The sequence below is a fragment of the Podarcis pityusensis genome (assembly GCF_964106645.2).
Source record: "Podarcis pityusensis genome assembly, chromosome: 9".
NCBI classification, from domain to species: Eukaryota; Metazoa; Chordata; class Lepidosauria; order Squamata; family Lacertidae; genus Podarcis; species Podarcis pityusensis.
The window spans coordinates 71,592,421-71,611,505 of NC_138034.1; the positions used below are offsets into that span (position 1 = coordinate 71,592,421).

Genomic DNA, 19,085 nt, shown 5'->3' on the forward strand with positions numbered 1-19,085 from the left:
GAAGGTTGGTGGTTCGAATCCCTGTGACGGGGTGAGCTCCCATTGCTCGGTCCCTGCTCCTGCAAATCTAGCAGTTTGAAAGCACGTCAAGGTGCAAGTAGATAAATAGGTATCGCTCTGGTGGGAAGGTAAACGGCGTTTCTGTGCGCTGCTCTAGTTTGCCAGAAGCGGCTTAGTCATGGTGGCCCGGAAGCTGTACGCCGGCTCCCTCGGCCAATAAAGCGAGATGAGCGCCGCAACCCCAGAGTCGTCTGCGACTGGACCTAATGGTCTGGGATCCCTTTACCTTTACCTAACTTACTGGAGGAGACATTCAAGCCGCTTCTGTGAGTCTAGGCACAACAATTAATGGTTAGATGGAGAGAGAGAGATTATCTGGGCACGGTTTATACCCATATACAGGGCCCAACCTTCCGTTTCCAAGACAAAGGGGCACAGGAACATGCGAAGAGCCTTGCAGGATCATGCCAATGGTTCAACTAGTCCAGTAGTATGCTGGTCTCACAGTGGCCAACCAGATGCCTGCAGGAAGCATGCAAAAAGGACCTAACTGCAGCTCTTCCCACCTGTGGCTTCCAGCAACTGCAAGGCTGAACTTGCAAAACCAAATTCGGCAAAGAAAGCAATGCGCCACAGGATCACCACGGAGGATGCCATTGAATCATAGAATCATAGAGTTGGAAGAGACCACAAGGGCCATCGAGTCCAACCCCCTGCCAAGCAGGAAACACCGTCAGAGCACTCCTGACATATGGTTGTCAAGCCTCTGCTTAAAGACCTCCAAAGAAGGAGACTCCACCACACTCCTTGGCAGCAAATTCCACTGTCGAACAGCTCTTACTGTCAGGAAGTTCTTCCTAATGTTTAGGTGGAATCTTCTTTCTTGTAGTTTGGATCCATTGCTCCGTGTCCTCTTCTCTGGAGCAGCAGAAAACAACCTTTCTCCCTCCTCTATGTGACATCCTTTTATATATTTGAACATGGCTATCATATCACCCCTTAACCTCCTCTTCTCCAGGCTAAACATGCCCAGCTCCCTTAGCCGTTCCTCATAAGGCATCGTTTCCAGGCCTTTGACCATTTTGGTTGCCCTCCTCCTTTGGTTGCTATGCTTTGACCTAGAAAAACGCTGACGAGTGTGATCTAGTCTCGGACAAGCCCCGCTGAAATGGAGCCACACGAGAGCACAGTGGTTATGACAACATTTATTGAAATATAGAAGGCACTTACAATACCAGGGACTTGGAGAAGAGGTGGGGGGGGGGAGAGAAGCACCAGATGTGCAATCAGAAATCAAAATTACACCAAAAGAAAAGAAAAAGAGAGATAGCTTTCACTCAGACAGGAAGAGCAAGCTTTTCCTGTTGACAGATACAGTACATGGAAATAAACTACCATCAGTCAACTACGGGTCAAAAGAATTAAGACTTTTATAGAGATATAGAGATATAAAAAGATAAAAATGTGTTGTTTTTTTAATTCGTTTGTTTTTTTAGAAAAGGAAAAAGAAAGAAAGACTTCTTTAAACACACAACCGTAAAAGGAATCACGAGTTAGTGGTTCAGGCCCCCCTCAGTTTCTGCATTGCAAGAGGTCTTGGTACATTTCAAGGAGGTGGTTTGCCTCCCTCTGGCCAGAAAGCAAAGCACCATGGGTAGTGGAATAATACTTCCTGTGGGTGGCCTCGCCCGAAAACATCACCTGCATAGGCTGGAGATCCAGGGAGGGAGGGAGGGAGGGAGGGGAGAGGTTGGGGACAGGGGGAGAGAACACACGTCAGGAAAAGGTATTTGGAGAGATCAAAATGTCAGGGGGAGGCAAGGACTGGACACAGGCAAAAACACACACGGAACTGCATGGATGCTGGCGCTTCTCCATTCATGCAATAAAGGGCTTTCATGAGATGTGCAGAGCAGTGGCGTAGCGTGGGTTGTCAGCACCCGGGGCAAGGCAAGTAATTTGCGCCCCCTAACCCGGGGCAAGGCAAGTAATTTGCGCCCCCTAACCCGGGGCAAGGCAAGTAATTTGCGCCCCCTAACCCCTAACCTGCCGCCGCTGCCAGCTTCTTCTTGCTGCTGCCTGGGCTGGTGTGGTGTGGTTCTCTCCCGCGCTCAGCGCTGCGCTGGGCGGCCGCTGCACTGTCCCTCCCCCTGATAGTCCCTCGCTCTCTCTCCGCACCGCACGCCTGGCACCCACCCCCTCCACAGTGGGCGGCGACCCAGCAGCCCTCGCTCTCTCTCTGCACCGCACGCCTGGCACCCACCCCCTCCACAGTGGGCTGCGACCCAGCAGCCCTCGCTCTCTCTCCGCACCGCACGCCTGGCACCCACCCCCTCCACAGTGGGCGGCGACCCAGCGGCTCGGATCGGATTCGCACAGCCAGCACTGCAGTGAGAGAGAGAGAGAGTGAGCCAGGTAGGGGCAGAGAGCTGCGAGTGCGAGCGCGCGCCCCCAGATGTTGCGCCCGGTGCGGCCGGCCCCCCCCCCTGCACCCCCCACGCTACGCCACTGGTGCAGAGCCAAAGGCGTCTTGAAAGACAACAGCCCTTTGCAGATACAAACACAAACGCACCATGTTCCGTGAATGCATGGTGGGGGGGGTTTTTTGGGGGGGAGAGACCTGAACGCCTTGGGCAAAGGATACTACTGCCTTAGTGGGGTGTGTTGAACTTTTCAAATTCCAAAAACGAGGGGTGCAAAAAAACTGCTGTAACATGACATGGGAAGTCAAAATTTGCATAAAACGTGTAAAAAACTGCATAGGAAATCAGGGTGGATAAAACCAAAGATTATTTTTTTAATTTAAATTGGATTTTTAAAATAAAATGCTTTTGGAGGAAAAATCTTTCTAAAGATATTTTCTATTTAAGTTACATTATAGTCCAAAGGCCATTCATCAGGAAATAAGGATTTGTTTAAGTTCTGCATCTGTGCTAAAACTCAGTCAGAGTTTTGTTTTGTTTTTAAATTGTTTAACCCAATCAGTTAACAAACACGGATACATAGTTAAATGAATTGTTTAAATTGTTATTAAGGAAATGATTATTTTTCTCCTTCCAAGAAAGTACAGCAGAAAAGTTGTCCAAATATAAAGAGTTAACTTATTAAACCTTAATTACTACTACTACTACTACTACTACTACTACATACTGCCCTGATAGTTTATAAAATGGCAGCATAAAAATACTATCTTAAATAAATGCTATGAAGACAGCTTAGCCCAATGGTTCCATCGACCAGCGCGTAGCTTGGATCCTGCAATCGCCCTTGCATGTTCTTTGGGGCTAAGATTTAGGGACTGGAGGATCCGGCCTACAATTCTCAAGCTGTCTTAAATGCTAACTAGAAAGGCTTTTAAGTCGATTAATTCATTTAATATTGGCAATAGGACAGAAAGTGACCGTTTGCCCTTAGTCCTTTCTACTGCACCCCAGACAAAAAAAAAATTGCACTCTTCTCAGTTTTAATAATTCGTTGCAGATTTTTTCCTACCCAATGGCCCGTTTTTTCAAATGAGCGTTCTTTCCGGCAGAGCCTTTTCAAGGGGTTCGTTTCCGGGATAATACTTACAACCGTCTTGGAGCTCTCGGTATAAGGCAGTGGCTTTGCGAGTTTCTCCACGTCCGCTCCGCTAGACCCAACTTGAGTGTAGGAATAGGAGCCGCGGAAGTAAGGATTGCTGCCCCACGAGGATCGCAAGATCCGCCGAGGTTTCGGAATGTCCGGATTCCCTAGACCAAAAGAGAAGGCGCAAAGTCGTAAAGGGAAGAGGCCTGGAAAAATAATCCAAGTTCAGCTAACCAGATATATATTGCATGGCCCTGTGAAAATGTGCACACACTTCACTGACAGTGACTCCTGGTGGTTCAGATAAACACTGGGTGGATTAATTGAAAGAGTCGTGTTCTGGAGGAAATCAGTGTACTGCAATCCATGTTTCTAGTACAGTGGTACCTCTGGATGCGAATGGGATCCGTTCTGGAGTCCGGTTCGCATCCAGAAGCGAACGCAACCCGCATCTGCACGTGCACGGGTCATGATTCGCCGCTTCCATGCATGCGCGTGATGTCATTTTGACAGTCTGCGCATGCGCGAGCGGCGAAACCCGGAAGTAACGCACTCCGTTACTTCTAGGTCGCCACAGTGCGCAACCCAAAAATATCCCAAAGCTACTTCAACCCGAGGTATGACTTTATGAGTTTTTATCTTGGGTTTGAGTATTGAGGGACTGGATTGAGGGACTGGAGCAGGTGCATTTTCTGCCATCTCCTGGGATGGGGTACCGTTTCAGGGTTTTTTGAGACTTAGTTTCAAAGGGGCCACCTTGACTATGCTCGTGTATTTTTATCATCCATCTGTCTCAGGAGACAACAGAGAGGTGCACCTTTGGGGGTGAAGTCAAACTTTTGGGTTCTTTTTTTGGCTGGTGCAGAAATTCAGTTCTCTTGTCAAGTGATACGCTGAACTCCAAGCACCCATTGAAGCAGGCAGACAGTGGCAGGTCAGCACTTATTGGACCGGGGACTGCACATCTTAAGACTGGCAGTAGCTGACCAGTGAGACACGATGATCTTTCCCACCGACAAAGACAACCTGAGGCACTCACCCCTTACGCCAATCAAGTTGAGTTTTCAACTCTCGGGTTGTTTTCGCTGTGTTTGCAGCAGCAAAGTGTTATGCTTAGACTTTATTGTGAATTATCCGTGCACTGTTTAATTTTATTGTCCGTTGATTAACATGAGATTAATCTATTGTTTATATGACTATTTAAGTTTTATTCCAACTCCAGAAAGGAATACAGTGGTACCTCGGGTTACAGAAGCTTCAGGTTACAGACGCTTCAGGTTACAGACTCCACTAACCCAGAAATAGTACCTCGGGTTAAGAACTTTGCTTCAGGATGAGAACAGAAATTGTACTCCAGCGGCTCGGCAGCAGCAGGAGGCCCCATTAGCTAAAGTGGTGCTTCAGGTTAAGAACAGTTTCAGGTTAAAAATGGACCTCCGGAACGAATTAAGTACTTAACCCAAGGTACCGCTGTATAGGAAACTGCATTCTATCAGGTCAGACCAGCGGCTCTCCAGGTTTTCAGGTAGGAGACATTTGCAGTCCTACTAAGAGATGCTGGTGGCTGAATCTGGATGTTGCAATGCAGGTGTTCTATCTCTGAACTACAGCCTTTTCCTCAAATGAGCCCCACTCTGCAATGGAACAGGAGATCACCACACTCAGAAGATGGGTGGCCTGCTGGCAACCACATTTGTGGCAACTGATTATTGACCTCAGACCAAAGGTGTGGGTCAATTCCAGTGCTGAAGCCATCTGAGTAATATCACAGAAGACCAGCAACGTGGAAAGATCAAAAGGAGAGCTCGGATTTTAGCATGGCTAAAATCGTCCTCAGGAACACACACACACAGAGGGCAAAAGGGCGAGAGGCACGGTTGCACCCATGAGCTCCTGAACGGTTGGGCAGCAGCCAGAAGATACAGCAATCCTGTGAATTTGAAAGCTTCTGGCTCCCCTGAGATCCAGGCACCTAACATCCGAGGGCTTAGCCGACAAAGGCTGTGTACAAGAAACTGAGTTGTTTTGAACGAGGCACCACTTTAATCAGGTTTACAAAGAGCTGCAGTTGTCAATGCCTCGTAGGCTGCCTGAAGTTCGGGGTGTTTGGACAGCAAATCCAAATAATCCATTATGCTAACATGTGGGGGAAATCAAAGTCCCCCTAGATAAATAGTTTCTGGGATGAAAGGGGCACCAAGCACAAGTGATCACGAATGGAAAAGATGACAGAGTCCAGCTCTGACCCTGTCCGCAGGCGAAGTTCATGGGATAATTTTCCCAGGAGGAGCCATGGCAGCATTTTCCAAGCTGCGCGCCAGGGTCCTCTGAAATTTACCAAGAGTCCTAAGTAATGAGAAGATCAATAATGACGAACCAAGGCAGAACTCAATTGCAAAGCTTCGCACACCTGCAATTAGTACCACTCCTTTAATGAAGCATGGTGAACTGAGGCTGAGACATATGTTTGCCTAAGGCAACCCTTTAAGTGTGTAGAAAAGCTAAAATCTGAGCATGACACATTAACACATAGCGCGACTCCTTATTTTACCATGGTCGCATCCGCACCAGACCTTTAAAGCAGTCCTGTGCCACTTTAATCATCATGGCTCCCCCCAAAGAACCCTGGGAACTGTGGTTTGTGAAGGATGCTGAGAGTTGCTAGGAGAACCCTCACAGAGCAGCAATCTTCAGCATCCTTAGTAAACTACACTTCCCATGATTCTCTGGGAAAGTCACGACGGCTTTAAATGCGTTGCCTCCCACCCCACCCGGCCCAGACCTTTCCACTCTCCGGACCCAAACGCAAAGGCAGTGGGGGCAGCCGCAGACCTGTAAATTTACGCAGCATCTCAGTGCAAGTCTCTGCTACGGTTTCATCATCACATTTCTCCATGATCAGGGCCTCCTCCCCGCAGATCCAGCCGCTCAGCACGTGGCCGTAGCGCTCGGGCGGGTAGAGGACGTCGAAGCTGCAGATCTTCTTGTACCACATCCCCTCGGGGTAGGTGAGGCTCTCAGCCTCGGCCTCGTCCTCCCACACGAACTGGATGCTGTTGCACTCGGGGCTCCAGAAGGGCTCCTCAAACTCCAGGAAGATCTTGTCCGTGGTGCTGATGCCCAGCTTCTGGATGGCCATCACCTTCTCCTCGGGCAGCCGGGGGTGGAACATGTTCTCGTGGTGCTTCTTCAGCACCCCCAGGGACACCGTCACGATGACGTGGTCGGCCAGGATGAACTCGCAGTCCTCGCACTCCACGCAGACGTGGTAGCCCATGTCCCGCTCCCCCGTGCGGTCGCTGTTGTGGTCGGCCACCCCCTCGATCTCCTTGCTGACCGACTGGTTCCAGTGGATGCACTTGACCGGCTTGTTCAGCTGGATGACCGACTCCGGGATGGCGCGGGAGAGGATCTCCACGATCTTCATGAAGCCGCACGGGATGATGTGGTGCGCCCCGGGGATTTCGGTCCACTCCCCGAATTCACTGAGCGACACCTCGTCCATGCTGTGGGAGCTGCTCTCGCAACTCTCCACCTAGGGAAAAGCAGGCAGAGAAGAAGGGCTTTCAGATGGGGCCTGTTCTTCTCCTAGTGCGGCTTACAACAGAAAATCACAACAGAAAAAACACAAAATTCGTAACAGGAATAAAGACAAGGACAACCTAGTAACTCCTCTGCCCAACAACAGATTTTAAAAGGGCAATGAAGGCCTGGTTAAAGAGGAACATTTTCGCCTGGCACCTAAAGGTGTAGAATGAAGGCACCTGTCAAATCGCCTCGGGGAGAGAATTCCACAAATGGGGTTTTGAAAATCTCAGCCACGTGCCAACTTGCTATTGCCAGCCTATGTTATATGGTGCTGCAACGTCTCAAGCAAACCCCGCCATCGCTGTCCGTACCTTAAGGTATTGCTGGATCATGGCAAGTTTCAGCCTCCTGATCGTCTCCGAGTCGTCCGGATCGGCTTTGATGCGCTTGCGCACGACATCTCGCGTGAAGACGCCCACGCTGTTCTTGCTCTCAGCATTGACTGGTTTACCACTCTGAAAGAACTCCTGAGTCAGGTTATAGACCTGTCTCGAGACAGGGAGAGGGGACACACAAAGGGGGTTAACAACACCATACGTCCAGACGTGGTGGGAATGCAAACCTGCACAGCTGTTTCAGGAAATGGTTGCTGGAAAAGTTTCTTTTATTATGAAACAAGCGTATTAAATATGCTTATAGGTTACCGGAAGAACCTACTAGTTATGGACATACAAATATTTTCCATGTTTGCAGCCATAAATATATTAACACAACATTGTAAAACAGCTACATTAGCAAGGAAAGCAATGCGTCAGATGTGTTGTGCGTTCCACGGCTACCTTAGAGCAAACCAGACACTAAAAACAGTATTAAATGTAAGTCCAACTGATGAATGCCTGCTTTTGCTCATGTAGATACAGTCGTACCCTGGAAGTCGAATGCCTTGCAAGTCAAAGCCCTGGTTTCCGAATGCTTTGGAAGTCGAACGGACTTCCGGAATGGATTCCGTTCAACTTCCGAGGTACAACTGTATAAACTATTTGCCTGGGATTTAGAGGAAACCCAGGGGAAACTGCACATTTACTTTATAACATAAATACTAATTATACAAAATACTTTGCATCTATATAGTGCTTCCTTGAGTGTTATTGTTGTTGTTTTCTTTATACCCTGCCCATCTGGCTGGGTTTCCCTAGCCACTCTGGGCAGCTTTCAGCATATATAAAACATAGTAAAATATCAAACATTAAAAACTTCCCTAAACAGGGCTGCCTTCAAATGTCTTCTAAAAGTCAGATAGTTGTTTATTTCCTTGACATCTGATGGGAGGGCATTCCACAGGGCGGGCGCCACTACCGAGAAGGCCCTCTGCCTGCAACTTCGCTTCTCGCAGGGAGGGAACCGCCCGAAGAAACTCAAAAGAGTTTCACATATTTAATCACCAAACTGACACCGTAGAAGCTCCACCCCACCCTATAACGAGCTATCCGCCAGGCTATCTGGGCTGCAGAAGCAAATGCAATCTTTTAAAAGCAGCAACGCAGCCCAGACTGGCCCATTTTAGCCTCAAACAGTGTTGCGATTCTGAACATTCTGAGCATTTTCCACGGACAGAGTTCTTGCCATCCCGATTCGCTCTCCACATGAAACTAGCCACCGGAACATGGATAATAAGCTCTGTGTCAACATGCATGGTAAGCAGAGAGAGAAAAACAACCTTTGATGGCCAGTAATTCGGGGGAACTAATCAGCCAAGGCGGGCGATGTGACCTTGATCACGTAGCTACAGAAACATGATCAAGGGCCTGGTGTTTCCAACTACAGAGGCTTGCTAAAAGTTAAGGGGGCACCCAGCTTCCTCCTCCTGCTGCATTAAATGGAACTGGGGGATTTCACCAGGGACCACCCCTCTTGTTTTGGGGAGATCAGAACCCCTGGCTTACAAGAAGATATCAAAGTCGCTGCAACCCTTGGCTTCAGCAGAACACCAGGCAGCTTGCATAAGCCGCTCGCTGGCCGTAAGCAGATTGCACGTTCACAAGGAGAGCAAAACCACATTAAAATACATTAAGTAACTGGGCAGAGGCACAATTAGCCACAGCCTGTTTTCGACTGCCCTTCCCTTTTCCTTTTGTACAAAAAGGGCCTACTTTCTAAAACTTCAAACACTTATCTGAACCAATTGCTGAAGAACCCCAAGAGGAGGGAGTAGGGGGAGAGCTTAAGTCAGCATGACCCTAATTCCCTGCATTTTGAGTGGCGCTAGGAATGTTCTAAGAGGATCTAACTAATACATCTCCAAAGTAGCCCCCATAGCTTTTCGCAGGCAGGCTCAGTGCGGGAAACCTCTAACGCTGGAGCCCTTGGCAGATTTACATGGGAGGGAGCAGCACAGAACTCAGAGGGGCTTCCTTCCAAGTAAACACACATAGGACTGGAAGGGACCACAAGGGTCAATGCAGGAATCTTTTGCCCATCGTGGGACCCAACACACACATATATGAGAAACCGTCAAGTGAAAAGGACAGATATCAAGTCTGGCTCACGGTACAGGGCTTGACCTCTTCATGTTATTTTAAGTACGTTTCCGAGCACAATTCAAAGTGTTTAAAGCCCTAAACGGCCTCGGTCCTGTATACCTGAAGGAGCATCTCTACCCCCATCGTTCGGCCCGGACACTGAGGTCCAGCTCCGAGGGCCTTCTGGCGGTTCCCTCACTGCGAGAAGCCAAGTTACAGGGAACCAGGCAGAGGGCCTTCTCGGTAGTGGCGCCTGCCCTGTGGAATGGCTTCCCAGCAGATGTCAAGGCAATAAACAACTATTTTACTTTTAAAAGACAACTGAAGGCGGCCCTGTTTAGGGAAGTTTTTAATGTCTGCCGCTGTATTGTTTTTAATATTCGGTTGGAAGCCGCCCAGAGTGGCTGGGGAAACCCAGCCAGATGGGTGGGGTATAAATAATAAATTATTATTATTATTATTACTATTGCAAAGAAGGAAACCCAGGTCTGACTCTCCACTCAGTCTTGTAGCCGAGGCTCAGTTCAGCGAAGCCACATGTTGGTGCTTATCTATTTGGAAAGCTCACCTCCTACACCAGAGAACGCAGGAAGCAGGCTTAATATTGAGTAAGCCCATTGGTTTATCTAGCTGAGCATGGTCAACGCTGATTGGCAGCAGCTCTTAGTGTTTCAGGCAGGGGTCTTCACCAGCCCTACCAGGAGACGGAACCTGGTGCCTTCGGCGTTCAAAGCAAATGCCCGCCCACTGAGCCGCCTCCCTTTGCCAAATGTGTGATGGATGCACAGGGGCAAGCTACCACTCTTGGCTTCCGGTAAGAACGTAAGGAGAGCCTGCAGGATCAGGCCAGTGGCCCATCTAGTCCAGCATCCTGTTCTCAGAGTGGCCAACAATGTGCCTTTGGGAAACCAGCTGCTCTTGAACACAAGAGCAGCACTCTCTCCTCCTGTGGTTTCCAGTGACTTGGATTCAGAAGCACTGAACTGTGGAGATGGAGAGAGAGAGCATAACCATCGTGGTTAGTAACCATGGCTAGCCCTCTCCTCCATGAATACAGTGGTACCTCGGGTTACATATGATTCAGGTTACATACACTTCAGGTTACAGACTCTGCTAACCCAGAAATATTGCTTCAGGTTAAGAACTTTGCTTCAGGATGAGAACAGAAATCGTGCTCCGGCAACAGTGCACAAACTGCAACAGTGCACACGTGCACAACCACACAACCACATTTTCCCTCCCCGCACACAAAATGACAATTAAGTGGAGAGCAAGAAGTGAACTAGGCCTGGAAAAAGGTGTTTTTGCTCTCGTCCACTCTTAACTGGAGTGGGACGCGGGTGGCGCTGTGGGTTAAACCACAGAGTCTAGGACTTGCCGATCAGAAGGTCAGCGGTTCGAATCCCCGCGACGGGGTGAGCTCCTGTTGCTCGGTCCCAGCTCCTGCCAACCTAGCAGTTCGAAAGCACGTCAAAGTGCAAGTAGATAAATAGGTACTGCTCCAGTGGGAAGGTAAACGGTGTTTCCGTGTGCTGCTCTGGTTTGCCAGAAGCGGCTTAGTCATGCTGGCCACATGACCCGGAAGCTGTACGCCGGCTCCCTCGGTCAATAAAGCAAGATGAGCACTGCAAACCCAGAGTTGCCCATGACTGGACCTAATGGTCAGGGGTCCCTTTACCTTTACTCTTAACTGGGGATGGGGGTAGGACACGACTGTCCTGTAGAGCATAGCTGGGGAGGCAAGAGTTAACCTTCTAACGCCAGTTGCAATTTCCAGGAAGATCCTTCTGTCTTACACACACTTACACACACAGCAACGATTAGGCGAAAAAAAAGACCTTCTGTTGGCTTCAAAATAAGGCCAGCCCCCAGGTTAATTGAGGGGAGACACAATCTGCAATGGGTGGGTAGGTGGGGTGTTAGAAGTGGGAAGGAAAGAGTTAACTCTCCCCAGCTGAGACACACACCAGCAGCAGGGGAGAAAATGCCTCTCCTTGATTGTTATTAGACCTGAAAGAAACCTTCTCTTGCAGTCAATTGAAAGCTTCTTAGGCTTCAAATTGTGGCTGGGAGTGGGGTCGCCATTTCTGGCCCACTGGGTTGTGTTTTTTTGTCAGGGAGATAATAATAATAATTTATTATTTATACTCCGCCCATCTGGCTGGGTTTCCCCAGCCACTCTGGGCGGCTTCCAACAAAACACTAAAATACAATAAGCTATTAAACATTAAAAGCTTCCCTAAACTGGGCTGCCTTCAGATGTCTTCTAAAAGTTTGGTAGTTATTTTTCTCTTTGACATCTGATGGGAGGGCGTTCCACAGGGTGGGTGCCACTACCGAGAAGGCCCTCTGCCTGGATCCCAAAACAACCCCATTCCCTCATCCCTCTGCCATCATTACGCTTCAGAAAAGCCTTGTGTTGATAGAAGGAAGCTTTGCTCAAGCGTAATTTCAGCAGGGTGAGGGGGGGGGAATATTACATGCAGGTGTGTCCCTGTGGGGGGAACACACCTCAGAGACCCCTTCTTTGAAAGCTCCCTGGTCAACCCTGAAACCGTGCAAACTGCTCTGCTGGGTCCGTACTGCCTACAAATTTGCTTTAGGGACTCATCGGCGACAAACCTCGTTGTATAAATCACTGAATTCTTCAACCACATCTTTCGGGATCCTTTGACCGTTGTTGGTGAGGTGATAAGCCACCCCATTCTTGGAGTACAGGCTGATGCGACCCACACTCCTCTCGCCGTCTGTCGTCTCTTCGAGTAAGCCATTATCTTCTGCTAGATGATAGATGGGGTTTCCATTGGAACCGTGGATCCACGTAGCTCCCAGTTCAAAAGTAGCGTTTTCTGTGGAGGCGGGGAGAGAAGGAAGTCCTACGTTAGGATGCTTTAATAATAATAATAATAATAATAATGTGATGGGACGATGAGCTGCTTGTGTGTAAAATCCTAGTCCCTCAGAGTTTGGTCAAGTTTGCAAACCTCTGTCTGTAACGGAGCCCCTTAAACATGGCTCCGTCAGTCGCTGGCAGATTCCGACAGTGGTTGCTTTCGGAATCGCTTCCAACATAAAAGCTCCTTAACGGAAACACGTCTTCTGGACTCTCTGCGTGACAGTTTCCGGCGAGGAGTGGGTGTCCCTACAGGAGGTCCTGAAACCTCCCCACTGTTTTCGCTGGAAGTGTCTCTGAGCCATCCCTCCAGCTCCCTTTCCCTCAGCTCAGCTCCTCTCCCCCTACTGGTTCCCTCTTCAGCTGCTGAGTCTCTCCCAACCTGTGTGAGCCCTTTCACTTCCCTTCCTTCCGATGGCAGTTCCCTGACATCCACCTCCCCTCCAGGGCCCCCTTCATCCCCTCTCGCCCCCTCCTCTACGGGCGGTGAGGAGGCAAAACCCCGGAATGAACTTCCTTCATCTTCCGATGTCCCGAACACTTCTCTCCACCTGTTGCGGTTCCTGGTCTCGAAGTACTCCTCCTCCTCAGAGTCCATCTCCCCTTCCCCTTCCGATTCCGAGAATCCTTCCAACTCCTCCTCCTCATCGGTGGTCCCAAAGTATTCCCTCCGGAACCTCTCCACAGGCTGAGGTTTCCTTGGGAACCTTTGATGGAACGTTTCTATCAATACCTCGTCATTGATATCTTCTGCCATTACCCAAGTGTTTTCTGACTCCGGTTCTCCTTCCCACGCTACCAAATACTCCACCTGATCCCCCTTCCACCTGGCGTCGAGGATTTCTGCCACATGGCTGCTGCATTCCCTTTCTTCTATGACCGGTCCCCGAGTGGCCATCCCTTCTCGTCCCCCCTCATACGGTGACAGTAACGACCTGTGAAATACTGGGTGCAGTTTCATGTGGTTGGGTAACCGGAGCCTGAAAGCCACTGGGTTGACCTGTTGAATGACCTCAAAGGGACCCAATCTCCTGGGTCTTAATTTCTTACAACCTCCTTTGAACGGCAACCCTTGGGTTGACAGCCACACCCTATCTCCCACCCTTATGGTTTCACCTTCCCTTCGGTTCTTGTCTGCCTGCCTCTTGTATTCTTCCTTCGCCCTTTCTAAGTTGAGTTGGAGCTGACGATGGATTGCTTCCATTTCTTCTACAAAATGCTCGGCTGCCGGGACACCCCATCTCTCCCCTTCTCCCCCTGGGAAAGCCCTGGGATGACACCCATAATTAGCCAAGAAGGGGCTCATCCCTGTGGACACATTCTCGGCATTGTTGTAGGCAAATTCCGCCAGCGCCAACTTTTCTACCCAGTCATTCTCTCTGTCATTGACATAACACCTCAGGTATTGCTGGAGGACCCCGTTTGCTCTTTCCGCCTGCCCGTTGGTTTCAGGGTGCCGGGCAGTCGAAAAGTTGACCTCCACCTGCAGTAAGCTCATGAGCTTCCTCCAGAACCTGGAAGTAAATTGTTTTCCTCGGTCTGAGACCACCCTCAATGGCACCCCGTGCAACCTAAAAATGTGTTCTACAAATAACTTCGCTGTCTCTTCCGCCGTGACTGCATGCGAGCAGGCTACAAAGTGGCACATCTTTGTTAGTAGGTCTACCACCACCATGATGGCTGTTTTCCCCTTGGACTTCGGCAGATCAGTCATAAAATCTATCGACACTGCCTCCCAAGGTCGTTCTGGGGTTGGTAAGGGTTCTAATAGCCCCGCCGGTGCCCGCCTCTCCCCTTTGGCTCGCTGGCATTGCTCACACCCTCTTACATACTCCCGTACATCTTCCCTCACCTTAGGCCACCAAAATTCCCTGGTGACCAACCACATGGTTTTGTGTTGTCCAAAATGCCCCGCCGTGGGGCTGTCGTGCAACTGCTTGAGTACCCTCCCCCTTAAGTCTCCTTCAGGGATATACAGTGCCCCTTTGTAATACAAAGCTCCATTTCTTTCCTCGAAACCCCCTGGTTCCTCTCCCTCACCCCTAAGACCTCTGAGCTTATTCTGGGCGTATTCATCATTCTCTGTTTCCTCTACCAGTTCTCTTTGTCCCACCAATGCCGCCCCACACACCCAGCGGTCCTCTGGAATGACATGTCTCTCTTCGGGTGCTCCCTCCCCCTCCAAATATTCAGGTTTGCGTGAGAGAGCGTCCGCCCTAATGTTCTCTGGGCCTGGCACGTAACAAATCTCAAAGTTAAATTTGGAGAACTCCTGGGCCCATCTCACTTGCCGTTGGTTGAGCACTCGTGCCGTCCTCCAATACTCTAGGTTCTTGTGGTCAGTGCACACTTGCACCTTATGTTGTGCGCCAATTAGCAGGTGCCTCCATCTCCGGAACGCCTCATGAATGGCTAGTAGTTCTCGGTCATACACCGTGTAGTTCCTCTCGGATTTGTTCAGCTTTCGCGAAAAAAAGGCACACGGTCTCCACTCTGACTCCTCCTTCCCTGGCTGCAGAAGCACCGCCCCAATCGCTCTGTCTGATGCGTCAGTTTCCACTCTCATCGGTTTTTGTAAATCCACATGCAGGAGTTGTTGTTCCGAGGCGAAGGCCCTTTTTAGTTCCTCAAATGCTCGCTCCGCCTCCTCAGTCCAAACGAACTTCTTCTTACTGCTGAGACAGTCCGTAATGGGCGCCGTCAGGTGGGCAAAGTTTCGGATGAACTTACGATAGAAGTTCCCAAATCCTAGGAACCTCTGCACATCCTTCCTTGTTTTGGGTGTTTTCCATTCCAGCACCGCCTGGACCTTGCCGGGATCCATGGCCAATCCCTTGTCTGACAGGCGATACCCCAGGAATTCCACCTCCTTGGTATGAAACTGACACTTCTCCAGTTTCACCCACAGCTGGTTGGCTTGCAGCCTGCTCAACACTTCTCTGACGTCTCTCACATGCTGCTCCTCATTCTCAGAATACACCAACACGTCGTCTAAGAAGGCCACACAATTCTTGTAAAGCAAAGGCCCCAGGACGTGGTTCATAAACGATTGAAAGCACGCGGAGCCTCCTTGTAGGCCGAAGGGCATAACTAAATATTCAAATGCCCCCAAAGGGGTGAACATGGTGGTTTTCCATTCATCCCCCTTCCTTATTCGTATCAGGTTGTACGCCCCCCTTAGGTCCAGTTTAGTAAAAATCTTTCCCTTCCTGACCCTTGTCAAAATGTCGTCAATCCTGGGCATAGGGAAAGCCACTGGTTCTGACACTGCATTTAAGGCCCTGAAGTCACACACAAGCCTCGGCTTGTTCGTGTTTTTTTTATCCACAAAAAACACTGGGCTGCCCCCCACCGCCCTGGACTCTCTGATGAACCCTCTCTTCAGGTTCTTGTCAATGAACTCTCTTAGCTCCTGCATCTCTCTGTCTGACATGGCGTACAGCTTGCCTACAGGGAGCTGTGCCCCAGGGAGTAAATTGATTTGACAGTCAAAGGGTCTATGCGGGGGTAGTTGGTCAGCTTCCCTTTCGCTGAAGACGTCGCGGAGATCTGCGTATTGTCGTGGTACCTTCACGTTCTCCGTTACTTCAGTCCCTGCTAGGGTGGCTTGGGCCCCTGCCAAACCCTTTCCCTCTTTGCAGTGTTCTAAGCAATGTGCTGAACCAAAAGAAACCACTCTCTGATGCCATCCCACCAGCGGATCATGTAACGCTAGCCAGCTCATCCCCAATATAATGGGAGCTCCTCCCAAGGTGGCCACATTAAACGCTATCAGTTCGGTGTGCCTTGCCACCTTCATTATCATTGGGACGGTCTGCAAGCTGACTTCTCCTCCCAACAGCTCCCTGCCATCGATCGTGGTCACCTGCAGGGGGTTGCTTAAAGGGATCGTCTGTATCTGGTGTTCAGCTGCAAACTCTTTGCTCATGAAATTGCAGGAGCTGCCTGAGTCCAACAGCGCCTTTATCTTTAGAGGGTGTCCGTTTGGCAGCTCTAGCGCCACTTCTATCACTAGGGCGGGTTTAGGAGGTTCTGGCGTGGGCACTTTCACTGCTCTTTGGCCTGGCTGCTGTGCCCCGACGGTGGCAGCCAGGCGTTGGCTTTTACTTGCTTCGGTATTTCTTCCTCTCTTCCCTCCACAGCTCCTACCATCCCTTGCCATTCCTTCCTCTGGGGGCAGACTCTGGCAAAGTGACCTGGCTGTTGGCAGAGATAGCATTTCCGGGCGCCTTTTCCCTCCTTCTTTCCCCCCTCACTGGGCTTTGAAACTGCGCGCGCGCGCGCTGTTCCGATTTCCATCGGCTCTGCCGGCGGGAAAGTTGGCTCTGGAATGTCTGGAATGCGGAACTCCTTCCAACGTTCCCCCTTCCCTTCCCGCCTCTCCAATGCTCTCGCCTCCTGGCGCGCTCCTATGGTCAGCGCTGATTTGGTCAGCTGGTCCATAGACTCCGCCCTGGGCGCCCGGGAAAGTTCGTCTTTCACAGCCGAAGAAAGCCCTTCTTCAAAGAGCATTTGAATGGGTTCCGCTGATAGATCCCACCCCAATTTATGGATCAACATGGTGAACTCAGTCCAGTACTCACGGACAGATCGGCTCCCCTGTTTGCAAGCCATTAACTGTCTGCGGACCACTCCCTGTTCAATATCGCTGGAAAACATCAGATCCATGGCGCGAAAGAACTTCATCGTGTCCTTTAGGACGTCACTATTCGCTGCCATCAGGGGTCTAACCCAGTCTCTCGCCCCCTTTTCAAGATGCCCAATCACGAAAGCCACTCGTGATTCCTCGTCAGGGAATTCATCAAACTGCAGATTGAGGGCATATTGCATCTCTGTCCGAAAGCCATGATAGTCTTTGGGCTCCCCCCCAAACTTCTGCACCAATCCTGGTACCTTTCTGACGAGCTGGGTGTCTTTCCCCTTTTTGTCTGCATCCTGAGCCCTCCTCTCCTCAAGCCTCGCCGTCTGCAGCGCTAGCTGGACCTCCAACACCCGGTACCTTTCTTCCAGGCTTGGACCCGCTCCAGCTCCTGCTTCTCCGGTTCCGGCTGGGTTGCTCATGATGCCTTCTCCTGCACAAGCTGCTCACGGAGACTGTCGGAATGCTGTGATGGGACGATGAGCTGCTTGTGTGTAAAATCCTAGTCCCTCAGAGTTTGGTCAAGTTTGCAAACCTCTGTCTGTAACGGAGCCCCTTAAACATGGCTCCGTCAGTCGCTGGCAGATTCCGACAGTGGTTGCTTTCGGAATCGCTTCCAACATAAAAGCTCCTTAACGGAAACACGTCTTCTGGACTCTCTGCGTGACAGTTTCCGGCGAGGAGTGGGTGTCCCTACAGGAGGTCCTGAAACCTCCCCACTGTTTTCGCTGGAAGTGTCTCTGAGCCATCCCTCCAGCTCCCTTTCCCTCAGCTCAGCTCCTCTCCCCCTACTGGTTCCCTCTTCAGCTGCTGAGTCTCTCCCAACCTGTGTGAGCCCTTTCACTTCCCTTCCTTCCGATGGCAGTTCCCTGACAAATAATAATAATAATAATAATAATAATAATTTATTTGCTGTATTTTTCGCTCTATAACACGCACCAGACCATAACACGCACGTAGTTTTTAGAGGAGGAAAACAAGAAAAAAAATATTCTAAACGAAATAGTGGATATATGATTTTTGTGGTTCATGCTGTGGCCACAGACATGTGATCTGACAGTGAGTTTGGAGTAGCCCAATGCAAAAATCCTGAGGATCCATGCTTTGTAACCACAGAGGAGGGAAGGAAGGGGAACCATGGATCCTCTGCTCACGACTGCAGCAGATCCCCCCCGCCACCCGCAGGCATTCGCTCCATAACACGCACAGACATTTCCCCTTACTTTCTAGGAGGAAAAAAGTGAGTGTTATGGTGCAAAAAATACGGTATTTATACCCCGCTCATCTGGCTGGGTTTCCCCAGCCACTCTGGGCGGCTTCCAACAAAATATTAAAATACAATAGTCTATTAAACATTAAAAGCTTTCCTAAACACACAGAGCTGGTCCCCATGTCCTCCCACTGACTAATACTAGCCTTTGCCATAGGGACCTCATAAGAGCCTGGCTGGATCAGGCCAATGGCCCATCTACTCCAGCATCCTGTTCTCACAGTGTGGAAACAGTTGCCTGTGGGAAATCAGCAATCAGGATTCGAACACAGAGCCCTCTCCCTTCCACAGAGCAACTGGGATTCAGAAGCAATGTTGACTCCCATCCTGGCTAGCAGCCATCGATAGCCCTCTCTTCCTCCGTGAATTTGTCTAATCCTCTTCTAAAGCCTTCCAAGTTGGTTACCACGCCTGTCTCTTCAGGAAGCAAGTTCCACAGTTTAGTTACGTGAACAAGTACAGTTTATCCATCCTGAATCTGCCAACGCTCAAGTTTCCTCGGATGTCCATAAGTTCTAGTGTCTTGTGAGAGGAAGAAAAGCTTTTCTCTATCCACGATACCGCCTTATACCCGGGAGTCTCAGGTCAGTTCACAGAATAAATTCAAGATATAAAACCACAAAATACATAGTAAAAATAAAAACAACCCAATAGCGTCCCCCACCAAAA

At 49.9% G+C, this 19,085-nt stretch overlaps 1 protein-coding gene across 3 annotated transcripts in view; it reads right to left on the reverse strand.

Moving 5' to 3' along the window:
* Positions 1 to 1,189: 1,189 nt before the first annotated feature.
* Positions 1,190 to 19,085, reverse strand: part of SMOX (spermine oxidase) — a 53,236-nt gene continuing 35,340 nt past the window's right edge. For 2 of the 3 annotated variants that reach the window (XM_081020918.1, XM_081020919.1), the window contains exons 3-7: positions 12,237 to 12,463; positions 7,467 to 7,640; positions 6,400 to 7,102; positions 3,571 to 3,731; positions 1,190 to 1,710 (exon numbers count right to left, since the gene is read on the reverse strand). In XM_081020918.1, coding sequence (XP_080877044.1) covers positions 1,573 to 1,710; positions 3,571 to 3,731; positions 6,400 to 7,102; positions 7,467 to 7,640; positions 12,237 to 12,463 — 1,403 coding nt within the window. In that variant the 3' untranslated portion in view covers positions 1,190 to 1,572. The remainder of the gene's footprint in view (positions 1,711 to 3,570; positions 3,732 to 6,399; positions 7,103 to 7,466; positions 7,641 to 12,236; positions 12,464 to 19,085) is intronic. The other variant, XM_081020920.1, reaches the window with a different exon arrangement.